Source organism: Podarcis liolepis, assembly GCF_965112155.1.
Source record: "Podarcis liolepis genome assembly, chromosome: 13".
NCBI lineage: Eukaryota > Metazoa > Chordata > Lepidosauria > Squamata > Lacertidae > Podarcis > Podarcis liolepis.
The window spans coordinates 53,445,921-53,472,200 of record NC_139573.1 but is presented as its reverse complement, the minus strand read 5'-3'; the positions used below and the strand labels follow the sequence as shown (position 1 = coordinate 53,472,200).

Genomic DNA, 26,280 nt, shown 5'->3' with positions numbered 1-26,280 from the left:
ATGCTAAAATCACAGTTGGGTTTGTGGGCGCCTTTCTTAGCCTCTCTTTACCCACATAGAGGAGACTGGTTACATCCCAAGGGAATGGGGAACAGCCATAATAGTTCCATTCTATAAAAAGGACATAGAGGGGACACATCAAACTATAGGCTGATTAGCTTACTACCGTATTTTTCGCCCCATAGGACGCACTGCCCCATAGGACGCACCTAATTTTTTTTGGGGGGGGGGGGGAATAAAGAAAAAAAAAATTCCCCTCCCCAGGCACGGGGCAGGCGCGGGGGAAGCCCGAGCTTCCCCCGACCCCAGCCCCCAGAACAGCCTGCTATCTGCAAGCCTAGGGAGCTGTGCCGGTCTCCCCAGGCTTGCGGAAAGGTGCGCGAAGCCCGAGGGCGCTCTTCAGCTCGCACCAGGCTTCGGAATGCAGGCAGCTCTGCGCTACCCTCCGGAGCCCCACGCGGCTTCGCGCCAGGATCCAGAGGGTGGCGCAGAGCTGCAGGAAGCCCTGGAGCGCAGGCAGCTCTGCACCACTTTCCGGAGCCCTGCGCCAGGATCCGGGGGATGGCGCGGAGCTGAAGGAAGCCCTGGAGCGCAGGCAGCTCCGCGCCACCCTCCAGAGCCCCGCGCGGCTTCACGCCGGGATCGGGAGGGTGGCGCAGAGCTGCAGGAAGCTCTGGAGCGCAGGCAGCTCCGCGCCACCCTCCGGAGCCCCCTGCGGCTTCGCGCCAGGATCCGGGGGATGGCGCGGAGCTGCAGGAAGCCCGGGAAAGCCTGCATTCGCCCCATAGGACGCACACACATTTCCCCTTCATTTTTGGAGGGGGAAAAGTGCGTCCTATAGGGCGAAAAATACGGTAAGTGTGATTAGTAAACTTTACACAAAGCACCTACTTAAAAAGTTTACTGAATTGTTAGAAAATGAAGACATTCTGGCAATAGAACAAGTGGGCTTCAGACCCGGAAGGTCCACGACAGATCACTGCCTAATGCTACAACACCTCATAGAAAAATATAAATCAGGAGGGCAGGTCTCACTCTGCGTTGCCTTCGTAGATCTAAAAGCAGCCTTCGACACAGTCCCCAGAACTAGACTCTGGGATAGACTTCAGGGTACCACCGTAGACAGAAGGCTCCTGTTTTTAATCCAGGCAGTTCATACAAATACGGCTCTTAGAGTCAGGTGTAGTTTCCCAGGACAACTAACAAACCCCATTAAAACTTTTAAGGGAGTCAGGCAAGGGTGCCTATTGGCCCCTCTTCTATGTAATTTCTATTTTAAAAATATTAGTACAAGCTGGTCTTTGACCGTAATAATAAATTATTACTATTATTACTTAGAACACATTTACTCATTTTACAGATAGAAATCCTACAATATTTAATGTAATTATTAATAATGCTTAATAGCAGAAAGTTTAGCAAACTACAATGTGTGAAATGTCCAGGACTTTTTTTCAGCCAAAACTGAGGTCCAGCACCATTCAGGTGGGTGTCATTGCCATTATAAGAGAACAAGGGAGGTGTTCATGGTGGGTTCCGGCACATCTTTTTCTAAAAAAAAAAAAAAGCACCAGAAATGCCAGTGTGCAAGACCAAACCTTGTGTCCCTGGTGGGCCTGCAACATATCCAAAGAGACTTTTAAAGCTCTTTGAAACATTATTTAAACAAGAAACATCTCCCGTGCACATGTAAATGGCATCTGCTGCATTTTGCAGGAAAGACATTTTAAAAGACCTATAAAAGAGAAAGAGACCTTTTATTGGGAAATCGGACTGCATGAAGGAAACAATTCTCCAGAACTGGATAACCCAGACAGCAGTTAACAACCATTTCCCAGCTCCAGGGAAAGTCACAAATTAATCTGTGCAGTGCATGAGTCACGTGACTGACACATTGCTGAGAGTTTTGTGGCTTAATCCTGGGACCCCCTAGAGGAGGATGGGATTGCAGTGATAATTTATTAAATGGACATGAATGAAGAGAAACTCTTAACAGAAGCTGGAATGGTGAAATTGCACTATTAATGCTTGCCTTCAGTGTTCAGATTTTCTTGGTAATAGAGCTATTGAGTGCAATCCAGCTAAATTTAGGCATGTCTAAGTCCTTTTGATAGGGACGCGGGTGGCACTTTGGGTAAAACCTCAGTGCCTAGGACTTGCCGATCGCATGGTCGGCGGCTCGAATCCCCGCGGCGGGGTGTGCTCCCGTTGCTCGGTCCCAGCGCCTGCCAACCTAGCAGTTCGAAAGCACATCAAAGTGCAAGTAGATAAATAGAGACCACTTACTAGCGGGAAGGTAAACGGCGTTTCCGTGTGCGGCTCTGGCTCACCAGAGTAGCTTCGTCACACTGGCCACGTGACCCAGAAGTGTCTGCGGACAGCGGTGGCTCCCGGCCTCTAGAGTGAGATGAGCGCACAACCCTAGAGTCTGTCAAGACTGGCCCGTACGGGCAGGGGTACCTTTACCTTTAAGTCCTTTTGATTTCAGCTGGAGAAAAAAGTACGTGCTTTAGACTACAATCCTAGGCAAACTTATTTTAAAACTATTATTATTATTTTCAGTTTATACACCGCCCTATACCCAAAGGTCTCAACTAGACCAGTTGCTCATAGCAGAGTCTCATTAGACATGAAATTATGCATACAACTTGCAGATAGTGAGGATGAAAAAAGCCAGAGTTTAGTGTGGAGGGGGAAGCAGCAGTGTAACCTAGAAGCAAAGCAGCAAGGAGAGAGAGAGAGAGAGAGAGAGAGAGAGAGAGAGAGAGAGAGACTAGACCTCTGCTGGAATCCCAAACTGTTGATATGGAAGTAGCAAGACCCTTTTGGGATGTTAATGCTGTGAACCCCTCCATATATATGCAAATAAACCATATATCATAAAGACGCCACAGTCTCTGCTGTGCCTTATTCCCAAAAGTAAACATGAACCCTGGGTAAGCACCTGGAACCCCTGCGGTGGCTTGCAGCAGTATTTAAATTAATGGCTTTAATAAAAGTTATATATTATTTTTTACTGTGGTATTTATTCTCTATTTTCATCATGGCCTCCAGATTCACTAAAAAGCACGCCGCAGCCTGCCACTTTCAGTTTTAGAAATCCTGTCCCAGACTTAGTGTGTATTTATAAATGGATTTCATTTTGTGATAGAAATCGAAGAATAGCTTGCCCCTTCAGCACCAGGGCAAGGAACTGCAGCAGAAAATTCAAAGGGTCTTTCGTCACTGTGTAAATTTCTCTCCATGCTCACACGTAGGTTTGTTGGATGCAGCCTCAGGAGGACAACTGCAGCCCATGGATTTTCATTCCAAAGTACTTCAACCATCCTTACTTGAGACAGCCAATGCAGAATAAGCAAACCAGCATATTGGTGTAACCCAGTAATGTTTAAACAAGCAGCTAGTTTTATCAAGAGGAAAACACACAGTAACTAACTTCAGTCCCCTTGATTTCTACAGGTGTACTAAGTCTGGATTAACCCATAAACACGCTGATTTTATCTGTAAAATAGCTATGAAGAACAAAGTCATCAGCACATTTTTGCAAATGGATGCCCAGAAGCTTTCTGAACAGAAGCCCCTAGTTTATTTGTTTTAAGTTATTAGGTTACCAAAGGGCCAAAGCAATTTGCCATGAAATTAGGATAAATCATAAGGTTGACTCAGCAACTTGCTTTTAGATAGTGGTAATAGTGCCATTCTCAAAATGCTTATTCTAGCTTTACAGTAGTCTTACTATCATTGTAGAGGAAATGGTAAGAAGACCATGACCACAAGGTCTTTGGTAAAGAGTATTCAGATAATAATGTCTATAAAAAGCATCTGTATTCCAGATGTTGTTGCAGCTTTTTACTCTTGTATTAATTGTAGGTAGTTATTCCCCACCCCACCCCAAGATCTGAGATGGGGGACTTGGGAGTGGAATTACAAAGGCTCAGGTTTGAGAATTAAGGTACGTCCTTTTGTTACAAATTCCCACACTAGATATATATAATGTACCCATCTGAGAAGTTGTAGTAACAAAGGGAAATCCAGCAGTAAAATAATGTTGTGTGTCTGACCTACCTTTCTTTCGGGGGCTTTGAGGAAAGCAGAAAAATCACTTGACAGCAGGGCTTTCTAATAAAACGTTGAGTCACAAACACTGGCCAATAAATATTATTCCCAAGACCCCTTCACTGGGGGAAAAATAGACCAGTTGGTTAAAGTTGATATTGGAAGATATAAATTGCAATGACAGTGCACTAATTGTTGGAACTGTCTAAATGAGGACCGTGCATCATATAAATGCAGTTAATAAATACAATAAAATAATGACAGTGAATAGATGTTGAAATTTTCCTGGTTTACTGAATAATAAAAAATGACGATTGTATGATATAATATGAAAATAGATAAAATAAGCTTCATAAATATCCCAGTTGGGGGATGTAAAGAAATGCTTTCTTTCAAATGCTTACCCATCACTGCCCTCCCATGTACTCAGACATAAGCTCCATTGGTTTTAATTAAATTTACTGCCAAATCAATATGTTTAGGATAGTAGCTTTAATATGAAAGTGGAACATTTATTTTCCTTTGTTGAATCTTGGAGCCCTTCATCCGTTTAACTGCAGGCCAAATTCCACTGATTTCTGTTGGGTTCTGGTTTAAAGATCACTGGGGGGGAAACCCCCCGCTTCACTTTCTCCTCTGTCAAAATACTATGCCATGTATCAGAGAAATGATCTGATGCTATTCTGCTTCTTTATTGCTGCCTCCGGCTATTTACTTTCCCTAAATCAAAATAGATTCACCATGTATTTAATCAGTGGCATAATAATAAAAATTCCAATGAGCAAGATACCTACTGAAATTCCCTTACTTATGCTCCGTTCAAGTTTATTCAAGTCATAAAATTGGAGGTCATTGTGACTGGTAAAAGCATTCTCTACTTCACTATAATGTTTACTATTGTTCATGTATTTACTATTTTAGTTCAAATATTAGACAAGCAAGAAGGTTTGCATATGTACCTTATAAAAACAGAAGGGGAGATAAACTCTCTTCCTTCAGCACAGCAGTGTTTGCAAGAATTGATGCAGTTTCCTAATGCTGATTCCCATATGTGAAGAAGCAGCAGAATTCTGTGTGATCAAATTTGCTCTGTGCCGAAGTGTTCCTCTTTGTCACAATGCTTATTTATTTGTGACTTATTTTGTTATGACTTCATCATTGCCATCAACCTTATTACAGTCAATGGCCTAGAAATTATATGAAACAATAGATCTCCTTGAGACTAAGGAGAAAAATGCAATAAAAAATAAAATAAACAGTTGAACCAAAATGATAAATATTGCCAAATTTGTGTGGCATCAAACTACGTAAGTTCTGCTCAGAGTAGATCCACTGAAATGAACGAACCTAACTTAGTCATGCCACTAATTTCAGTGGATCTAGAGTACAATACGTTGAATAATCATTTAATATAAGGGCTTCAATACCATTGTGCACATATTTGCCATTTGCCCCATTATTGTATCCTTGTCTTTGGGCATCTTTAATATTGATGTCTTGCTTTAATCTGTTCATGGTTTTGTCTACTTAAACCACTGCCTAACTCTGGTTTTGTTTCAGTTAACTCTACAAAACGTTCCTCGATTGAAATGTTTCCAGAATAAAGATGGACATAGCTGATAATGTGACAAATATGGTCATGGTAAGAAACATCTGGATTTACAATCAGGTAGCAATGATTACACTCTTTTTCTAATCGTATAAATTATCTCACCGTGAACACTTCCCCCCAACAATGGGAGGAAATCATTTTGTAGTTTATTTAAAATATGTAGAAAGTCCGTTTTATGACAACTGCACTGAATTATGGCTAATCAATTCAATGAGATTTAGAGAAATCCCATGTTTGGACTGCCAGCAATTTCTGTACTTCCCCTAAGAGTAAGATTATTTTTTGCACAAACAGAATGTCAAAATAACATTCAAAATGTGTGACCTTTTCTCTTTTTCTTTCTGAATTGCCTTTTATAGGGAATCATCAATACGTTTACCGCTTTCGATTTTATTTTCTAAGTTCTTCCATTAAAAAAACCCACATTTGGATCCAATTGGGTTCAAATGCTTCCAATTATTGAAACCCTTTGATTTACTGCAAATATTTAAATAGGCTCCAGGAACATTTGTCACAAACAATACACAACACAAGCAAAATTTTATGATCAACAACTTTGCTGTTAGTATGTTACCAGGAAATTTGCAGCCATTTTCTGACTCCAATTTATGAAAATGGTCAGGTTCTGGTCTCACTTCATTTCTTTCATTAATTTCTCACCAGAGGAACTTAGAACTCCGCTCCCCACGTAAACCAACCTAAACCCTGCAATCATCAACTGAGACACTTCTTTGTGTAGCCTCTTCCACTTGCCTGGCGTCTTCATTAGATATCTTTAGGCGCCAGGCGAAAACATTTCTCTATAACCAGCTATTTAACATTCTATTGCCTTTTAAATGTGTTAAATGGGGGGGGGAGTTATTGGTTTGTTTTGGATTTGTTGGGATGAAAGGCAGTATACAAATTTAATTGATTAATTAATTAATAACAATAGACCACTTTCTGTTTCTTTTTCTTCCTGGAGAGATATATTATCCTGAACCTTCTTAAGTTTCCAGATTTTCTTTCTTTAAAGGTAAAGGGACCCCTGACCATTAGGTCCAGTCGTGACCGACTCTGGGGCTGCGGCGCTCATCTCGCTTTATTGGCCGAGGGAGCCGGCGTACAGCTTCCAGGTCATGTGGCCAGCATGACTAAGCCACTTCTGGCGAACCAGAGCAGAGCACGGAAATGCCGTTTGCCTTCCCGCCGGGAACTTTCGAACTGCTAGGTTGGCAGGAGCAGGGACCGAGCAACGGGAGCTCACCCCGTTACGGGGATTTGAACCGCTGACCTTCTGATCGGCAAGTCCTAGGCTCTGTGGCTTAACCCACAGCGCCACCTGTGTCCCTTCTTTAGAGATCATTTAACTGGCTCTCTCCATGTTTTAAAGAAGCTTGTTATCTTTGCGTGTAGGATGTTGTAATCAATCTTATATGTTTAACATTTATAGATATATTCATTTCAGAGTGTGTACTAAGGATGCACAGTTCACGTATGTATCCCTCCCAGGGATCTTCAGAATGTTTTGTTTTCTGCTTGTTTGTTTTTAAAATTGAAAAAGTGCAATTCCAGCAAAATAGTTCCCTGCATGCCTTAGCAACAGCAGAAGAGAGTGCTTTTTATGTATATTAAAATGTGTTTTAATTTTTCAACTTTTTGTGATTAGGTGACGTGCTTGTGCCTCGAATTTACTTCTTCACTGTAATTAAGTTGACACATTGGCTATCATTCCATGTTGGGCTTAGAACGGAAAAACAAATAGCAGTCCTAAAGTGACAAAAAAGCGAAGGAGGTTTGGCCTAATCTTAACAGGAGTGATACAAATTGTCCATAGTGATATAGCTGACAGTGTAGAAATATAAATTGTTGTGGTCATAGATAAGGCTCTTAGATTGACAGCTGAGCTCTTTTTATATACAGTGGTACCTCGGGTTAAGTACTTAATTCGTTCCGGAGGTCCATTCTTAACCTGAAACTGTTCTTAACCTGAAGCACCACTTTAGCTAATGGGGCCTCCTGCTGCCACTGTGCCGCCGGAGCACGATTTCTTTTCTCATCCTGAAGCAAAGTTCTTAACCTGAGGTACTATTTCTGGGTTAGCAGAGTCTGTAACCTGAAGCGTATGTAACCTGAAGCGTATGTAACCCGAGGTACCACTGTACATTTTTTTCTTTCGTGGTAATGAAGAGTACGTAATGACATGTAATTTCCCAGTGCATATTATTTCTGTGTCAGTATTGGAGATGGAGGGTGGCATTCAACAAGAGGATGAAACAATCGTTCTAACTGAAAAAAAAAGCATTCTTTACTTCTTAACCTTACTGGTGATATTTACAAGAGAAATAGCAAGCTTATGGAGGTTTGCTGAGGGTAGCTGGTGCCTTCAGAAGACACAGAACAGCTGCACTTCTTGGCTTTATGTCTGCCTGCTGTTCTAATTGGGAAAGAGTCTAATAAAACTCAGAAGGAAAGATATTTTCCCTATAAAGGTATAGTTTGAATTTTGGCACAAAAAAGCAACAACTTTCTGCTATTGACCCAGCTGGAGAGAGTGAATAAATTCATCAATCCACAGTATATAATACGGTACATTTAGCTCCAAACTAAAAGAGAGAGCCTATTGCTGACTAAATAGCATAACTATTTCTGAACTATGCACTCTTACTTGAGAGCAAGTTCCATTGAACATCGGCTTGTGTGATAAATGGGAAAAATAATAATGTGTACATTGGGGGGTTTGCAGTTTCTGTATCCTACTCTTTTTTTTTTTTGTTACATCTCAAATTCCTTTTCCAAATCCCCCCCCCCCTCTTTTTACGGTAAATACAGCATTGTTTGATTTTAAGCACAGCTTTCAGCTTTTATGTGTGGATCCACAGGGGAAAAAATCGATAGATTTCCCCTCCTTTTCACCTTCCCTCTCCATCCCACTCCATGCTTCTCAGTACTTTGGAGCCAGCTCAGCGGACAGCTGCTGCCGTCCCCTTGCGGGAATACACATTCTGCAGTCAGTGATCAATGAAGGCTGCAGTCCTAAGTACATTTCCTTGGGAGAAAGATCTGCTCAAAGCAATGGGACTTTATTCTGAGTAAACATTAGAGCAAGCTGTTCTGTTGGCCTTGGCCAGTGGTCCTCAACACGTATACAATTAGAGTGCATTTAAAAATTAAGGCGCCGTGGTGGAGGCAACTATTCTATGCCACTGGATCAGGGTGGCCCAGTGCAGGATCGATCCCCTCCTTGTTGTAGAGCCAGCAGGTGAGCGGTGAAATCATCACAAGAGAGGAAGCTAAGGAACATGGCTGAAAGGCATGAGGGGCAGCCCAGAATCATCACCGTTGCCCAGAGACCATTGTCGTACTCCAGAGTACTGACTTACTGGTCCAGGGGCAGAAGACCTTTCCACTGCGAAGAGCTGTTGGCCCACAGGGCATGCCAAGTGCAGAACAGAGCCAAATGTGGGCCAATTGGCATTTAGTTTGCTATGGCTTATAGCAGGGGTGGCCTTTGGCATCCTGAGTGAGGACAAAACTTGGCAACCCCCAAATCTCCCTTATTTTCACAATAATTCCTTTTGGAACAGAGTTCAAGCAAAGTCTTGCTTTCTGTTCTGTGCATGCTCTCAAATGCATTATTTTGTGCCCCCCAGGCTCAGTACCCTGTGTGGGGGAACCATTCACACCACCCTAAATCTAGTGCTAAATTTAGCCTGTATCAATTTAGCCTGTATACGGGACGCGGGTGGCGCTGTAGGACTTGCCAATCAGAAGGTCAGCGGTTCAAATCCCCGCGATGGGGTGAGCTACCATTGCTCAGTCCCTGCTCCTGCCAACCTAGCAGTTCGAAAGCACGTCAAAGTGCAGGTAGATAAATAGGCACCACTCTGGTGGGAAGGTAAACGCCGTTTCCGTGCGCTGCTCTGGTTCGCCAGAAGCAGCTTAGTCATGCTGGCCACATGACCCAGAAGCTGTACGCCAGCTCCCTCGGCCAGTAAAGCGAGATGAGTGCTGCAACCTCAGAGTCGGCCACGACTGGACCTAATGGTCAGGGGTCCCTTTACCTTTACCTATAGCCTGTATGTTCCAAGAGCAGAACAAGACAGCCTGTTTACTTCAGTGCTGACACTGATCAGGGCAATGGATAACTGAGTCATCACATGGTTTACAAAAATGCCTTATGGCTTTTCCTGTCCCAAGCTGGGATCGGTACTAAAACCTCCTGCAGCAAATTCCTTGAGGATGCTGGTACTTTACAAATGAAGGAGAGGTGGGGGAAAGGAATCCAGACCTTCTATCAGGAGGCAATGAAATGTGACAACTCAAGGCAGACTAGCTCATAGCCCACCTTTAGAAAACAGACCAGATACCTTTTGCCCCCTATGGGAGGAATCATTCCTGAAGCATGGAAACAGATCTCCGCATCAGCGCCACTCCAAGGGGAAAGAGTGACTCAGCATAGTTAACAAGCAGAAATAGCTAAACAAAGTGAAGCAAGAGGGAATGCTATCCAAGCAGTTTGGCAGCGCAAGGTTGGAAGGAGGTAGAAGCCCTGAGAGCAAAGGATGAAGATCATTTAGAGGTGGTGGCTGAATGACTTTTTCAAATCTTCGTCTCCTACCCCTTCTCTTCCTCTCTGCTCACTGCCAATCAGGCATCCTCTCTCTTCCAGAATTTGACTGTCCAAGATCCACTGGAGCTTGCCCCATGACTTTCACGTGATGGCATTAAGCCATAGCTGTCAACTTACAGATTTGAAAATAAGGGACCAGCAACCTCGAAAATAAGGGATCAGCAGCCAAAATAAGGGATTTTGCGTGCACAGGTATGTTCAACTTCTGAGCCCCTCCGAGCCAAAGGCAGAAAGCCCAGCCAGCAGCCAAACGAAGCCTCAAGCGGTGGTTCCCACAGCGCAGCAACCCGGCAGAAGGGATGCAGCAAGGAAAACCACCGTCACCTCTCCGCTGGGAAGCACTGAGCAAAGGCGAGTCCCCAGGCACCGCGGCCGATTTGATCGGCACAAGGCGTGCAAGCTCCCAGTCGTTCTTAGACTCCTTATTGGGTGAGCAACGCAGCCAAACAACACAGTTGGAGCCTCCCTCCTCCCTGGGCGGCAGGGAGGGAGGGAGGGAGAGGAGCTGCTTTCTTTGAAACCCGGGAAATTTAAGGGGCATCATCAATAAGGGACAGCAGCGGGACACGGCGCTGGGAAAAGGGACTTGCCCACCAAATAAGGGACGGTTGACAGCTATGCATTAAGCCCCATTGGAAATGGATTGCTGCACTAGCAGCAGGCTGGTACTGCAAACTGCCTCTCCTCCCTAGGCCCAGATGCTGGGCGGTGCTGGTGTGTGGTTTTCCCCTCCTCACACCTTCCAAGGGTGGCGAAACACACATTGGTGTGACCAAACTAGGATGCTCTGACCATGGGAACATAAGAAGAGGCTGCTGGATCAGGCCATTGGGCCATCTAGTCGGGCATCCTGTTCTCACAGTGTCCAGCCAGATGCCTGTGGGAAACTAGAGATAAGAACATAATAATAATAAAAATAAATTTTATTTATACCTTGCCCTTCCCACCCAAGACCGGGCTCAGGGCGGCTGACACCAGGTATTAAACCAATGATTAAAATACAACTTAAAAACAAGATTAAGTACAACATTAAAATGCAGCCTCATTTCAGTAGAAACTCAAATCAAAAACTTTTTGGGGATGAAAACGTCAAATCTTCACCAAGGCCAACTATCCAGACTGGTCCTATGGGGGCCAGAAAAAAGCCAGTGAAATCCCCAAATAGGAGTTCCATCACAGAAGGAGAAAGTAAAAAGGAAAGAGGGGGAGGGGATGAAGTTGATTCCAAGCCAAAAGCCAGGCAGAACAACTCTGTCTTACAGGCCCTGCGGAAAGAAATCAGATCCTGCAGGGCCCTGGTCTCATGAGGCAGAGCGTTCCACCAGGCTGGAGCCAGTGTTGAAAAGGCCCTGGCTCTGGTTGAAGCTAATCTGACTTCCTTAGGGCCCGGGACCTCTAGGGTGTTGCCATTTATGGACCTTGAGGTCCTCTGCAGGGCATACCAGGGAGGCAGTCCCATAGGTATGAGGGTCCTAGGCCGTGAAGGGCTTTAACATAACGCAAGAACCCTCTCCCTTCCCGTGGTTCTCAGCAATGAGTATCCGAAAGCGTTTCTGCCTCCACCTGTAGAGATAGAACATAGCTATCATGGCTAGTAGCCTTCACTAGCTCTGTCCTCCAGTAATTTGTCCAATTTTTAAAGCCTTCCAAGTTGGCCATCACTACCTCCTGGGGCAACAAGTACCATAGTTTGATTGTGTTGCTTGAAGAAGTATCGCAGAATCTTATAACTGTAGGGTTGGAAGTGTTGGTGGCACTCAGGATCAAGTGTTACAGAACAAAGGAAACATGTCTCCTCTCTCCTTCTTCTCTGAGAGAGAACAGAAAAAGCAAAAGTACAACAAAGACTGAACAGCGTAACTGAACTTCCATTCTCATGACTCCGATAGTATGGAATGTCAACACAGACATGTGATGAAAACAATCACACATCAGCAGTGGAGAGAATGAAATCCCAACAGGAAGGGACGCCAAGGGTCATCTAGTCCAACCCCCTGCGATGCAGGAATCTCAGCTAAATCATACAAGACAGATGGCCCTCCAACCTCTGCTTAAAAACCTCCAAGGAAAGAAAGTTCACAACCTCTTGTGAGAATCCCAACCACTGTTGAACAGCTCTTACTGTCAAAAAGTTCTTCCTGGTGTTTAGTCCAAACTTTCTGTGATGGCCTGGGATTTGGACTCGGATGCTGAACCTGACGGATCCCAGCCTGCACAGGATTCCCTGCTTCCAGAACCAGCTGAGCCGGAGCTGGGGCATCAGCCTGAAGGGTCCTCACCTGTGCTGGATCCTCAGGTGCAGGCATCAGCTGAGTCTGCTCTGGCTCCTGAGGTGATGGAGGACCCATTGCCTGCAGGTGCTCCACCCCCAGCCCCGTCAGAGGAAGCTGAGGTTGCCTCTGGGTCCGGTAACCCTCCCGCCTCGCCTGAGCTGCAGAGGTTCAGGGCAGAGAGGCGGAGGGAACTAAGTTCCCGCAGGAGGAGTGCTTGCCTCCAGGCCAGGAGAGGTGAGTCACCAGAGGATCGGGGCCGCCCTATGCCTCGGGGCAGATAAAAGCTGGCCAGCCCCAGTCCCAAGTTGTGGGAGCAATATTGTTGGTTGCTAGTTCCTGCCTTAACCCTGCCCTGCTTTCCTGCCTGAGCTCCTGACCCGACCTGGCTCCCTGTTTGCAAGCCTTTTCCTGACTTCACCTGACTCCCTGCCCTGCACCCAGCTTCAGCTACTACCAACTGCCTCCACATTGCACCTTTGACCATGGACCGGACTTGGACCTTGCCTCTCGGGTTACCCATGGGACTGGCACACTTTCTTCTGTCTGTTCCAGTGTTCAGCTTCATAGGATATCCATCAGTTTTAGTGTTATGAAAGAGGGAGAAAACCCTTTCTCTATTCACTTTTTCCATGCCATGCCTCATTCTGTAAACTTCTGTCATAGCGCCTCTTTCTCACCTTTTCTCTGCATCAATAAGTCCCAAACATGGCTGTTTCTCCATTGGGGAATCCTTACAGCTCGATTATTTTGGTGGCCCTTTTCTGAATCATAGAATCATGGAGTTGGAATAGACCACAAGGGCCATTGAGTCCAACCCCCTGCCAAGCAGGAAACACCATCAGAGCACTCCTGACATATGGTTGTCAAGCCTCTGCTTAAAGACCTCCAAAGTAGGAGACTCCACCACACTCCTTGGCAGCAAATTCCACTGTCGAACAGCTCTTACTGTCAGGAAGTTCTTCCTAATGCTTAGGTGGAATCTTCTTTCTTGTAGTTTGGATCCATTGCTCCGTGTCCGCTTCTCTGGAGCAGCAGAAAACAACCTTTCTCCCTCCTCTATGTGACATCCTTTTATATATTTGAACATGGCTATCTTCCAACTTGACAATAGCATTTTTGAGGTGTGGCAGCCAGATCTGTACACATCCCTCCAAAGTGGTCACACCATAGATTTGTATAATGGGATTATGATACTGGCAGTTTTATTTTCAATTCCTTTCCTAACTATCCCTAGCATGGAATTTGCCTTTTTCATGGCCATCACCCACTGGGTCGACACCTTCCTTGAGTTATTTACTGTGACCCCAGGGTCTCGCTCCTCCACCCTACTGTCAGCACAAGAGAACGGCTGTAAATGGATTCTCCCAAATATTGCCACAGGCTCCAGCCTGCTGCAATTGGATGAATGGAAGTAGCAGATTCCACCCAGTCTGCAGGTCATACGTTTCCCAACCTAAGAGTAGTCAAAGGGAAGTGAAGGACACTGTGGTGCTGCCCCAAAATTGTGAGGATGGTGCCTGCTTTGTTCTGGAATTTGATCATGAAAGTTTTTTGACTGAGTGGGGGGGAAAAAGTGTAATATGTCTGCATCCAGTGTTTATCAATACCAATACTATATCCCAGGCATGAAAAGAGTGGGAAACACTAATATGGAGGTGAGGAATGCAATCACTCTTGATTTCTCCAATTACAGAATGGAATATCAATTTTGAAAAGACAGACAAGCAAAGACAAAATATCATTGCAGAGACAGAAGCTTGGATCAATTCTTTCTTTCTCCAAATAGGACCACCTGTTGTTCTGACATCACTGTTGGATGAAGCAGCCATTTCTTGTCCAGCTAAAAGTAAACACATTTGTTACCATCTGCCAAAAAGCAGAGGTAAAGAAAGACTGGAAGGGGAGAAAAGGAGAGGGAATCAGGATTAAATAAGGGGAAGAACTTTGGGTTATCCTTGTTTTGCATTGATTTCGGAATTGGAATGGATTTGGGCAAGAGCACGTAACCATGTGGATTTCAGTGATTGGCCATCCGTACACATGTGATGTCAGGGGAAAGGGTACCCATTTATGGGGTTTTCCTGTTATTTATCAGCCAACAGTGAACTAGCCAGCTATTTTGTATTGGCTATCTCATCCTGGAAAGAAGTCAAGACCTTATTCAACACAGCTACTGAAAGCAGAAAGAAAATGACACCACACAAACTCACGTTTAAATCGAACTTTTCCCTGCAGGTTCCTCCACGTCCGTCTCCAGCTCCTCCTCTGCCCCACTCTCCCTCCTGTTTTTCCCCACTGGGCTCACACACACCTTTTGCACACAAACACAGCATTCTATTTTTCTTTTTTGAAGGAGAGGCTGAGGCAAGAGTGGGCTGGTGCTGTCTCCATCTGCTTGTTCCAGAACCATTTCAGATTTATGAGGAAGGATTTTGCCTCAGCTTCCTTCATCCCTCCACCCCCCCAAGAGATAAGGGATGGGTCAGCCTGGTCCTTCCCACCTGGAAGCTGAACAAACAAGCCAGTGTAGGGATAGCATGATCTGTTCCTGCTCCACGAGATCTATTGGCTTCCAAACTGGACAGAAGAAAGGGTCAACACATGCATCTTCAGTGGATGCGTGCTTCCTAAGATCTTGAGCCTAGAATCATGTGTGTACTGCAGGAATGTTGCCTTGCACAATTCTATCTGCCCACCACAGATCTCTTAATGGGTTGCTGTGACTTACTCAGTGGCGTAGCGTGGGTTGTCAGCACCTGGGGCAAGGCAAGTAATTTGCGACCCCTAACCCGTGGATTTGCGCCCCCTAACCCTAACCCCCAGATGTTGCGCCCGGTGTGGCCGGCCCCCCCTGCACCCCCCACGCTACGCCACTGGACTTACTGTAATAGGGTGTGTCATTTTAGGTGGTGAAACTTAATGTTTGCAAATTGCTTCAGCAAGGGGTCTTAAAACTACGTTTTTGGGTGTGAGGAATTCAAATCTGCTATTATTTTTGTGAATGGACAACATTTAGATGGGCAAATCTATGCTCGATTGAAAAGCATGTAAAGTGCTCTTGGAAAGCCAAAGAATTTTAATTTTACCTTCTGAAAAAGTTTACCTTCTGAAAATGTCAGGTAATGCTATAAAATGTTAGGTATTGCTATAATTATTTTTTTAGTTTCTCTGCATAAAACATAGCCTACTAAGCATGAAATATTATTTTGCAATGCTGAAAGTAAAAGTGAACTGACTGTGCATGGTTGGGTATTTTCCTAGAGTTCCAAAATACGCTTGAGCTAAATCACCCAAGAGTTTCTCAGTATCTTCCATACTAAACACACAGATCAGTTTGTTTTTGAAAGCATATATTTTGGGTTAAGGGATCTTCCATTCTACCCTCAGTGGAATCGCCATCGACACAATGTTTTATATAAATAAATAACAATGGTTAATCACTGGTTTCAGATTTGGGTAAATTGTTTCTCCTGAATTGTTCTAGACACATGAAATTTATATTTTAGATGAAGACAGACGTATTAACTAGAGATCACAGTACAGCTGCCTTGCAAAAAATAACTTTCTCTATGAGGTCAGTAATTTTCCGCAATTTTATGTGGGGGGAAATCAGTCACTGAAAAGATACACAGGGTCTCTTTCTAACAATCATTTTCTTTTGCTACCCCATTGCCAAGATTACAGAACTCTCTCTTTACACATATGAAGGCAGGAGCAACACACCTTAAAGGGTCACAAGGGAGTCTCTGAGTTCTCTAAAAGTTAATGTTAATGTCTCTAAAAGTTAATTTTGTTCAACTTCAGTACCTTTCACTGCGGTACCTTTTGAGTGCTTTGCGTATGTAGCTTATTAAGTTATCAAAGCATTGCTTCATTTTAAGGTGGCCAGTTTAAGATTGGAGGAGACTTCATAGCATTATTGGAATGTCTTCTTCTTGTGTGGGACCAAAAGGGACACGGCATTGACTTCATGTCTGTCTTTTGCCTCGTGATCACCTGCTTTCATCCCTATCTCTGCTATGGCAAGTTCCAGCATTCCAAGCCTGTGAGCAGCTTGCAAAGTCTTGGCAAGAAATAAAATAAATGTAGTGAAAGCAATGTTGGATAGAGACACATTTATCCTAGCCTAGCATTTGATGGAGTCTGGACTTTAGAAGTGAGCTCTGAAATGACAGCATAAACTTCTCTCCTTGTTATATTTAAGGTTCTGCATAGACTCACTTTCCACTTTTATCTTTCAAAACTGTGTCTCACTGCCTGTGACCTCTAACTGAAGCATCCTAAGGCATCTGAGGGTCTCCTGCTCTGCTCACTTTCACTTGCCACCCCTTATGCCTGGAACTGCTCTTCTGAACACATATGTGCCAGCTTTCTCTGTGACTCAACACCCAAGTCTTCAACTAAAGCAAAGTCTGAGTGTATGTGCTTCTGTTAATTCCCTATTTAACATCTCCCTCTGTTGTCTTCCCCATCTAAATTTAGAGCGTATGTTCCTTGGGGCGGGTTTTTTGTAGTGCAGAAAATCTTCAGATATAACCCCCTTCACACATTCATGCATATCATGTCCCTGCTAAACATTTGCCAATTTGAAGCTGAATTGTGTGAACTGACTGTATTGAAAGTATTGCTTGAAATAATCTGGGGAATTACGAAAATTCCACCTTGTGTATGTGACCCTTGCTTGCTCATTTACACATGAAAGCAACCAAGCGGTACGCATGACTAAGTGAAAAGGGCCTGTTAATGTAATCTCCCACTACTACTGTTAACATTTGTCTATGGCTTAGGTTTGGAAGGGACATGTTTCAGTCTGTTATACTGGTTCTGCGAGGACATGGAGAATTGTGAAGGGGATTCTGAAAGAAATCAAAGCGCTCTTGCCAAGGGTGAAAGAAGATTCTGAGAGGCAAAGGGATCAGCTTGGGAACGTGGAGGTGAGCATCATGTGCAAATGCTCTTGATGAGGTGAGTTGTGTTAAGAGACTCTTGGTTTCTGTTCTTGCCTAAATTCCGTAAGAGAAGATCACATAACACCACCGTGTGATCTGTGATTTAATAAACAACAACAAAACACCCCAAAATGGTTTTCCCTTACAGCAGGCATGGGAAAACTTTGGCCTTTCAGATGCTGTTGGACTACAACTCCCATCATCCCTCGCCATTGGTCATGCTAGCTGGGGCAACGCTACCTGGAAGGCCAGAGGTTCCCCACCCCCATTTTAGGTGTATATCAATCTCTAGGCCGTAATAATCCTTCCTTCAGAAGGACAGTGAATTTCAAAAGTTAAAGTGCATTAGGGGAAATGCTAAAATGGGAAGAGAAACTGTGATTTCAACTGCTTTTGCAAGATACGTAGTTACCAGAGGAGGAGGCCACCGCTCTAGTGCACAGCTGTTTAATGCATTAATCTGCACATAGTTATTCTCTGGCTGGAGTCCACAGGCTTCCCTAAGACCAAAAAATGAGCTCTGACTGGGTTTTTCGAGTTAGTAAAATCTATGTATGTGTTGTCAGTGCACATCTGGAATTTAGAACTGCTAATGGATCTGCTGTGAAAGAAGAGAAGGGAGAAGTGTCTAGCCAACCAACTCATATGTTAAAAAGCATTACTACATTGCTGGCAGGCAGCCCTTTGCTCTCTTAACTTTGCACCAGTAAAATTGGAATGCTAAAACAGTCAGGGGCTCAGTGCATATGCCTTGAGGCCTACTGGAATGCAAATTTCCCACTCCCACCCACAAAGGAGTATTTAAATAGCAAGCTACTGTGTGTGGTTTTTTTTTGTGGGGGGGGGGGACAAATCATCTGCCAACGTATTGTGTATTTTATTATCATATCAAACACAGTGATAACACATTAGATCCCTGGTCTAAATCTGGTAGCCTAACCACTCAGTTGGTAACCCAGAAGCAATGGGGTATGAAGGGAGTGGTGGTTGTGGTTCTCGTATTTGCCACCAGTCTAGTTTGGGAAATAGTGTTGGGTGCCTGGTTTGAACTCTGTCCCCCCTCCTCAAAATCTCTTTCTAACAGAACAAGGTACTAACTGAGACACAAAATTCTTGAATAAACATTGTTCTGGAGTAGCCAAAAACCCGCTGCTGGAAGATGATCATCTCATCCATGAAAGAAAGGAAGACATGACAAAAGGTATGTAGATTGCACTCCAGAAATCACAGGAGTACTCAGAGCAAAACTCTAAATGATTCCTGTTACATACATTGTACAAGGTGAGCCTCAGCAGAAGACAGGGGATGGGGATACACAAACATTTAAATGTCATGTTAGAGATAGTGAAACAGCTGTAAAGGGATTGGGGGAAAATGAAGGACAAAAGTACAGTGGCATGATTTGCTGTTTCTCAGCTTCGTACATTAATTAAAGCCATTGAAATTACCGTATTTTTTGCACCATAACACTCACTTTTTTCCTCCTAGAAAGTAAGGGGAAATGTCTGTGCGTGTTATGGAGGAAATGCCTACGGGTGGCATGCCTATGGATTTTCCTCCTCTAAAAACTATGTGCGTGTTATGGTCGGGTGCGTGTTATAGAGCGAAAAATATGGTAATTAAACTGGTCAGATCTAATGCTGGAATACATTAAAGGCAAGCCAATGGATGAATGCAATTATAGAAAATAAATTTAAGGGGGTAAAGACAATGGAAAAAATCAGAGGCAATTCTCAAGGTCAAAAAGGGGATAAAACAAAAGAAACCGGGGGGGGGGGTGTTTCTGCTAAAAGAAAGTAAGAACCCGGAATTTAAAAAAAGTTTGATTTGGAAATCTGGGAAGCAGAAACAGAACAGACACACTAAAATAAAAAGTCAAAGTTGCAACAGGTGAGTTTGCAAATGAAGTATGGGATGGTTGCTTCAAAGCCCCTCAGGGCAATACATTAGATGGAGGCAGGGACAACTACTATTCCAGGTACATTGTTACATAAATCTGGAAGCAGAAGAAGAACTAGAGTTTATGGCAGAGACCAGCAACTAGTTCCAATGGAAGTTGTCAATATTCTGCACAGAAAACTGGGGTAGCGAATGCACAGGAAAGGAAGTGTAAGCACATTTAAAGGAAGAGGGTATTAAGCAGCAAGCAAACAAGTCATTTACACATGAACAAAACGTAGTAGCGGAAAGGGAAAACTGTACCCTAGTTGAGATGACAGGATTCATGTTATTCCATGCATACTGGGGCAAAGCAATTATGGCAGCCACTTATTTAGGAGGAAGCAAAACGTGGCCAGGACATATTTTGCTCACCTCATCCCACTGATAAATTTATTCTCCATCACTTGCTGTGAGCCTTCCTTTCTTTTCAGTGGTTTGTTTACATCAAGCGCAATGTCTCCATCTTCTTCATGCCAGCAGCAGCTTCTTCCATTCCATTCCCTTTTCTGTAGTCAAAATATGTTAGATGTTTCCCAACCTTTCTGTGACCGTTCTGTGATGACCTCCTTCTTACCAGGGACAGCCAATGAGACCAAGAGTTCCTTTTTAACATTTTGCGTCATGAAAAGGGGAGCGGAAAAGTGAAACCATGCCTGTTCAGTGATGGTCTGGATGAAAACTAAAATTAATACAAATCCCCCCCTTTCCCACAAAAAGAAAAAGCAGTGCATTAGAAAGCTTTATTGCATGATGTGTTTACATAATGCGGTAGAAGTGAACTTTAAAATTATATCAGAGATTTCTGGGCACAGGTCAATGGTCAATATTCTAAGCCTGCATGGCACAAACTTTTTAAATCTAAAACAGAAGAGTAATTTGGGAGCAGAGATAGGTGTTGAGTATTTTTAAAAGGAAACTCCTGTTATACTCAATGTAGTGCCAAAACTGGATGAAGATTGCGACAAATTATCAGTGTGCTGGGATGCAGGAAATTTTTTTTTTGGGGGGGAGGGAGTTAATTCAAGTTCTTCATTAAGTAAAACTGTGAGGATGAAATATTAAATTCAACATTTTACAGGTCTTTGCCTACAGCCAGGAAAACAACAAAATGAACAATGGTGTGCGTATGTGTTCCCTGCAGGATATATATTTGACCATGCATGGCTTGTTCTTAAATTACAATTCATAGAATAACACTGCTGGAAAAAAAGCTTATTTTACACTATGCTACACACAAAACAAAGTCTAGTCACATTTACACATTTTTACAATAATTCTTTGTCTAGAAACGTGTCCTTTTCTACTTTAGAACTATATCTTTTTTAAATTCCCAGTTCACAGAAAAGACACAAGAAGTCCAAAGACAGTCCTTTGAAAAGGGAAATGTAACCCAACATCACAAATGGGCTTCTTCATTCACAAAAACATCTTGTATTTCACAGCTGTTAAAACTTAGTGATGGATAGTTGTAAGCCATCCATACCTATGCTTTAGGTAGCAAAGTCAAAGTAAAGTATTTCAAAATTAAAGGATTTATCCCCTTGCATGTGTGTAAATTATACAGTCTTTAGAATGCTCCTTTGAATTAGTCATGTATCTAAGTAAATTGTTAAGTAACGACATGTGAACCCCACCCCCACTTCACATTAATTGATGAATGTGGAAATTATTTTTACTACAACTTCTAATAAAGAAATGCTTCATTTTGACCAGGAAAGCACAAAGCTCTCTGTGCTTTACAGAATAAGGAGGTTATTTGTGAAAGTGCAATCTTTTGCTTTACACTCTGGATGGAGGAGGAATCCAAAACTATTTGAAAGGTGTAGAAGACTGGATAGGGAATTCACCGCAAGACTCTCCTGCACAAATGAATGTGCTCCTGAAATGCGTGGGAAAGAGCACTCAAATGGAACTTGCACAGGAGAACTTCCGAGTGGATCGTGTCCAAAATCCAAGTCTCATTAACGTTACATGACTTTCCCTGAATATTACTAGCAACAATATATATAGAAAACTAAGAAACCTGACCACCTAGGCTGCCAGCCTAAATACACTTACTGGGGAGTAAGTGCATTGAATTCAAAGGGGCTTACATCTGAGAAGACATATATAGGCTTGCACTGTGCATGTTACTTGCCATGTTCTTGCGTCCAGCAACAGGACTGCATCAGTTTACAAATCTAAAATGGTATTTGTATTCCTGGCTAATAATTGCCTGAGTATGGCTTTCTAGAAAACCTTTGAGTGTTGATGGACGAATGAAAAGTGCACATGGGGATGGGGAGAGCTGCAAATATTCAACCTAAAGCAGTTCCTTTCAAGGCCATCGACTGAAAACATTTTTTAATAAATGGGGGTCAGATTTAGAAGTTCAGCTGAAGTTAGTAAGAGCTAGCAACGTTTTTGAAGAATGAACTCTGCAGAATGCTGTATGAGTTAAAGGCAGTGGATAGCCTTGATCACGTTGCCAGGCTTCGCACTGTGACCTGAAGCATCCCACATGCCACACCTTCAACATTTTTGCTTTTCACCAACTACAACCAACATTCAGAATAGGAGGGGAGGCTGAACCATGTGACTTCAAAATAGACATTGCTTCTAAAGAAAACTGCATGGTTACTTTTGGTGCATTTTTTTGAATGTTACACTATTCATGCTGAGGAATTCTTTGCATTGCCATTTTTAGCTGAGAGTTCTTTTTGAACTCAAGAAAACAATTATTAAGGCTTGTGGGAAAATGACAGGTAGGGCTCAGCGGACAAGTATATTCCCTTGTTACATAACATCTGAAATCTGTTATGTAGATGTTTGAACCAACAAAGCAGCGGTGAGTGAAAAATGTAGGTTCTGCTGTGATATTACGTTTTGAAGCATGTTGCATGGAATTCCTTTGGGCATTTCTGCTGCATGGCTCAGAAGCTGCTGCGCTTGAAATGTACTGTTGCCACTGACGATTATCCTTCAGTTTGAAGATAGGATTGACTTGGATATTGTTCACTTTCAAAGCCTTGAAACAATTAGATTTTTTGGCAGCACCTGATAAATGCTAGTATCTGTCTATGTCCTTATCAAAGGAACAGCATAACATCATGCAGATGTGTGAACAGTCACTTGGCAGCAAGAGAGAACTGGAGTACATTACTGAAAACCTTCAAGGCAAACAAAACGAAGGTATAGGTTCCCTTGGTGGTGTCTCTTTCTTGCATGCAAACTAGAATCATGAGCACATTTCATTCGGAACACATGAGGAGATCTGTCAATCCCAGATGAGTACCTATTGCCAAACTTTTAATAAATGGGTGATTGTAGTGAGGATTCAATGAAACTCATTTCACGAGCTCCTGGATTGGTATATGTTAGTGTTTCCATACAAAAAGAAGGCCGGCCCACCACTACAGTGGTACCTCGCAAGACGAATGCCTCGCAAGACGAAAAACGCGCAAGACAAAAGAGTTTTCCGTTTTTTGAGTCGTTCCGCAAGACGAATTTCGCTATGGGCTTGCTTGTTCTTGCGAGTTTGTTTCCTTTTTCTTAAAGCCGCTAAGCCGTTAATAGCCGCTAAGCCGCTAATAGGGTTGCTTCGCAAGATGAAAAAACCGCAAGACGAAGAGACTCGCGGAACGGATTAATTTCGTCTTGCGAGGCACTACTGTATTTTGCATTGCAAACTGTTTTGGAAACAGTAGTTTCAAAACAGATGGTTGTTTGGGATAGATACTGGATTTTCAAAGAGAATGACACGACTCTGGTTGGGCCAGTGAAATCCTTGTGCGTGAGCTGAAGTGGCTGTTTGGATCCCAACTCATACCAGCAACCTAGAAAACATTTCCTGTGGGACAACTCCACTGGCATTATAAAAATATTCTGGCGAAATATCTGAGAGGGTTTTATTTGCCAATGGTAAATAAAAAGAGCAACATGGCAATCCTTGAAGGACCAGTTGTACATTTGTTTGCTGTCATGTATAAAATGTGCTTTTTTTGAGTACTGGGCTACTGTCTAACTAGTAGGCAGTTAAGGACACCATATTTTACAGGAACAGGGAAGCAGGACCTCTCACCCCTGCTCTCTAGAAAATATATATATATGTATCTTTGTATAATCCTAATATGTTCTGGCTCAATAAGTACCAGAAGTGCTTATGACAAGAGTGCCTCTTAAGAAATGAAATTTCATAAGCTACACTGGGAATTTGACTGAAAAGTAGGTATAAATCTCAGTAATCATAAAAATGTCAAGCAGACAGGTAAATGCAACCATTTAGGATAGTCCCCCCCCCAAAAAAAAATCCTGGTTCATGTAAAATGACTGTGTGTGCTCTTCTAGAGCATAAGATCTGTAGCAATTGTAAACATAATTATTGTTTTTGTGCCTGAGCATTTCAACCAGTTTACCAGCTGTGTTTCAGGTCATTTCTCAAACTATTTTGGAAATCTGCAATAACTTACTACTTTATTATGGAAGAAGATCCTTTGATATAGGAGGTGGGGGATATGCTTTTGATAGCAAGGATTTAGGATCCCCTCTGCCAGAGACTAACCTCATTCTCCTGAAATAAATGAAATATTGATTAAATACATTCAATTTCCTTCAGTTTACTGGCCAATGCCTTTCCCTCTTTAGTAAAAAATGCACACTGACTGGGTTTATTAAAAAACAACAACCCTTCCATCTCGTTGCAGAATCGCTAAATAAACAGTATGTCAAAATTGAGGGAGTACACATTATCCAGGAGCCCTACGTTAGCTGTTACAAGAGACAAACATCCCCTTAGAGGGGCAAGGTCAAAGTTAATAGCAACAGTAACTCATGGGACAAAATCCAGCAGTTGAGTGAGAGAAGCAACGTACAGATGGAATTTCTCACACTCTTTTCTTATAGTTGTATGGCTAGTATATTTGGCTTTCTGCGTAAAGGCTGTGACTGGAATCCGCCAGAATGATGTACAACCTTCTCTCAAGTTTGTTTTTCAAGTGTTGAGCCATTGGCTGGCATGGTAACAGTGATGCAATCGTTATGCCTTCTTTAGTACCACTAGCTTAGAGGTATGTTTAAGTGTAAAAAGTTCCCTTTTATACCAGTCTTCAAGAAAAGGGGAAACACTGAATGTGTTTGATTCTTGAATATTTCCACGATAGGGTGTTTCTAAAGAGCTGCTCCATGAAAGCCATGGAAATAAGCAGAAGAAACCTCTCTCAAGTACATTCTTTAAACTACATTCTGTACACTTCGGAAAGGAAGTCTCTGGATGTTCAAATATCCCCATTATTTGGGGGATGGGGGACAGTTTCCATGTGCAAGGGCGGAAACTGTCTCTATTCCCTGTTGTCTTGCGTTCTCCGTTGTTGTTTACATGGTTTGTGGTGGTGTTGAAAATGGAAAGGAGTATAGCAGGACCCTTGTATCCAGTGGGCTTGACAGAGTTATGCTTTGCTACATCAGATTAAGAAAACAGCCTCATCAGCCCACGCATGTGCACAAAACTCCTACTTGACCTTGACAGCAAATCCTCTTTTGCCTCCGGCTAGTTGCTGGCATACTGCTATAATTTATATATACATCTCTACAGCTGAGTGACAAGAGGTACTCTGTGCTATCCCTGTGCACCTGTGCTATTATGTTGAATGTGCATGCACATGTTTGTGAGAGGTCCCGGTATAAAAATGTCCTAGTGGAATGAGTTCCTGTAAAAAGGATTTCCCTTCATGCACGACAGGATGCTTGAAAGTTGAAGGCACCTGGACTCGGTAGGCGTGTGTGTGTGCGCGCGCATGCGTGCGCACGTTGTGTGTGCACACACACATGCACACACATACTCGGTATATACACAAGTAGACATACATTTTTACATTCTTTGGTGGAAAGATAAAAATCCATGGCATGCTTCTATTTCACAACATTGTCTTCAGAGAGGTCATAGCAACTGTGACAGAAGTTAGTTTGCCTATTTAAAGAACTGCCCTCGAACTGACAAAATATAGTACTTTACAATTATTACAAAAGGTCACGAGGAAAATGAACATAAACACCTTTCACAAAATACAAAATACGGAAAACCTTCTTAGAGACCACATCAATGCAGCATGAACTAGACAGAACAGCATTAGGCAATTTCCACATCACCTCTTCCCCCACAGCCCTGACTTAATTTTACTGGTCTGTTACACACTTCTTTTTATTATAGCCCTTTGTGTTGCCTTTTTAAAATACCTGCTTCAATATTATGAAAATGAATCTAAAAGATGATGGGGAAAGCAGCAAATGGAACCGACGGGAGAATGCTAAACTGAAAGACTGTTGGCAGCCTGTGTGCCTGTGCCTGTATATGACAACGACTCTTCTTGGAGTTGACACGGATGCTCTTATCACACCTGCATCTCCGAAGTGCCCATCAGACCCAGTGCTTTGGCTTCTTCTGGTGTCAGTCCGCTCTTAAGTGTCCTCCTTACTGAGCAGTCACAAAACAGAGAGAGAGAGAGAAAGGATGAAGGTGCTACTAAACTAAATGCAAAAATATAACCAGCCAAACGCAGCTACAAGTACAGAATCAAAGCTTTCCCTCCCTGATTTGTGTATTCTAACAGAGAAATATCCCAATGTAGAAAATCAAGACCAAGAGCTGCCCACAACACTGTCTGGTCCAGTTCTGATCCGCTGTCTGGACTGGTTTCAATTAGCACAGCTCAAGGATATGGACAAGGCGCTTGGACAGGTGAGGGTGACCACCTGTGATCTTGTCCCTTGCCCAAGGTAGCTTGTACGGGACCACCTCTCCTGTTCTGCCCCAAGGAGGAACCTAAGGTCCATGAATAATAGTAGCTTAAAGGTCCCGGGCCC

General features: G+C 43.1%; 1 protein-coding gene and 1 long non-coding RNA gene across 16 annotated transcripts in view; one reads left to right on the top strand and one right to left on the bottom strand.

Annotated features, from left to right (window-relative positions):
- LOC310692414 lies at positions 1-21,647 on the top strand. Of its 2 annotated transcripts, XR_014518783.1 has the most exons (8): positions 1-167; positions 860-3,952; positions 5,617-5,698; positions 14,247-15,289; positions 15,445-16,971; positions 17,341-17,487; positions 18,587-18,703; positions 19,875-21,647. It is a non-coding gene; the product is annotated as an uncharacterized lncRNA (long non-coding RNA). The 2 variants fall into 2 exon arrangements; XR_014518784.1 differs by lacking the exon at positions 19,875-21,647 and having other exon boundaries at positions 14,247-14,435; positions 16,060-16,971; positions 18,587-18,704.
- The window catches only part of FHOD3 (formin homology 2 domain containing 3), a 369,691-nt gene continuing 363,580 nt past the window's right edge, over positions 20,170-26,280 (bottom strand). For 12 of the 14 annotated variants that reach the window (XR_014518724.1, XR_014518725.1, XR_014518726.1 and 9 more), the window contains 2 exons: positions 23,094-25,891; positions 20,170-22,835 (listed from right to left, as the gene is read on the bottom strand). Coding sequence is in view for 2 of the 14 variants with exons in the window: in XM_083473089.1 (XP_083329215.1) it covers positions 25,809-25,891 (83 nt within the window). In the remaining 12 variants the exon portion in view is untranslated. Of the gene's footprint in view, positions 25,892-26,280 lie in introns of all 14 variants that reach the window. The other 2 variants (XM_083473089.1, XM_083473090.1) reach the window with 1 other exon arrangement.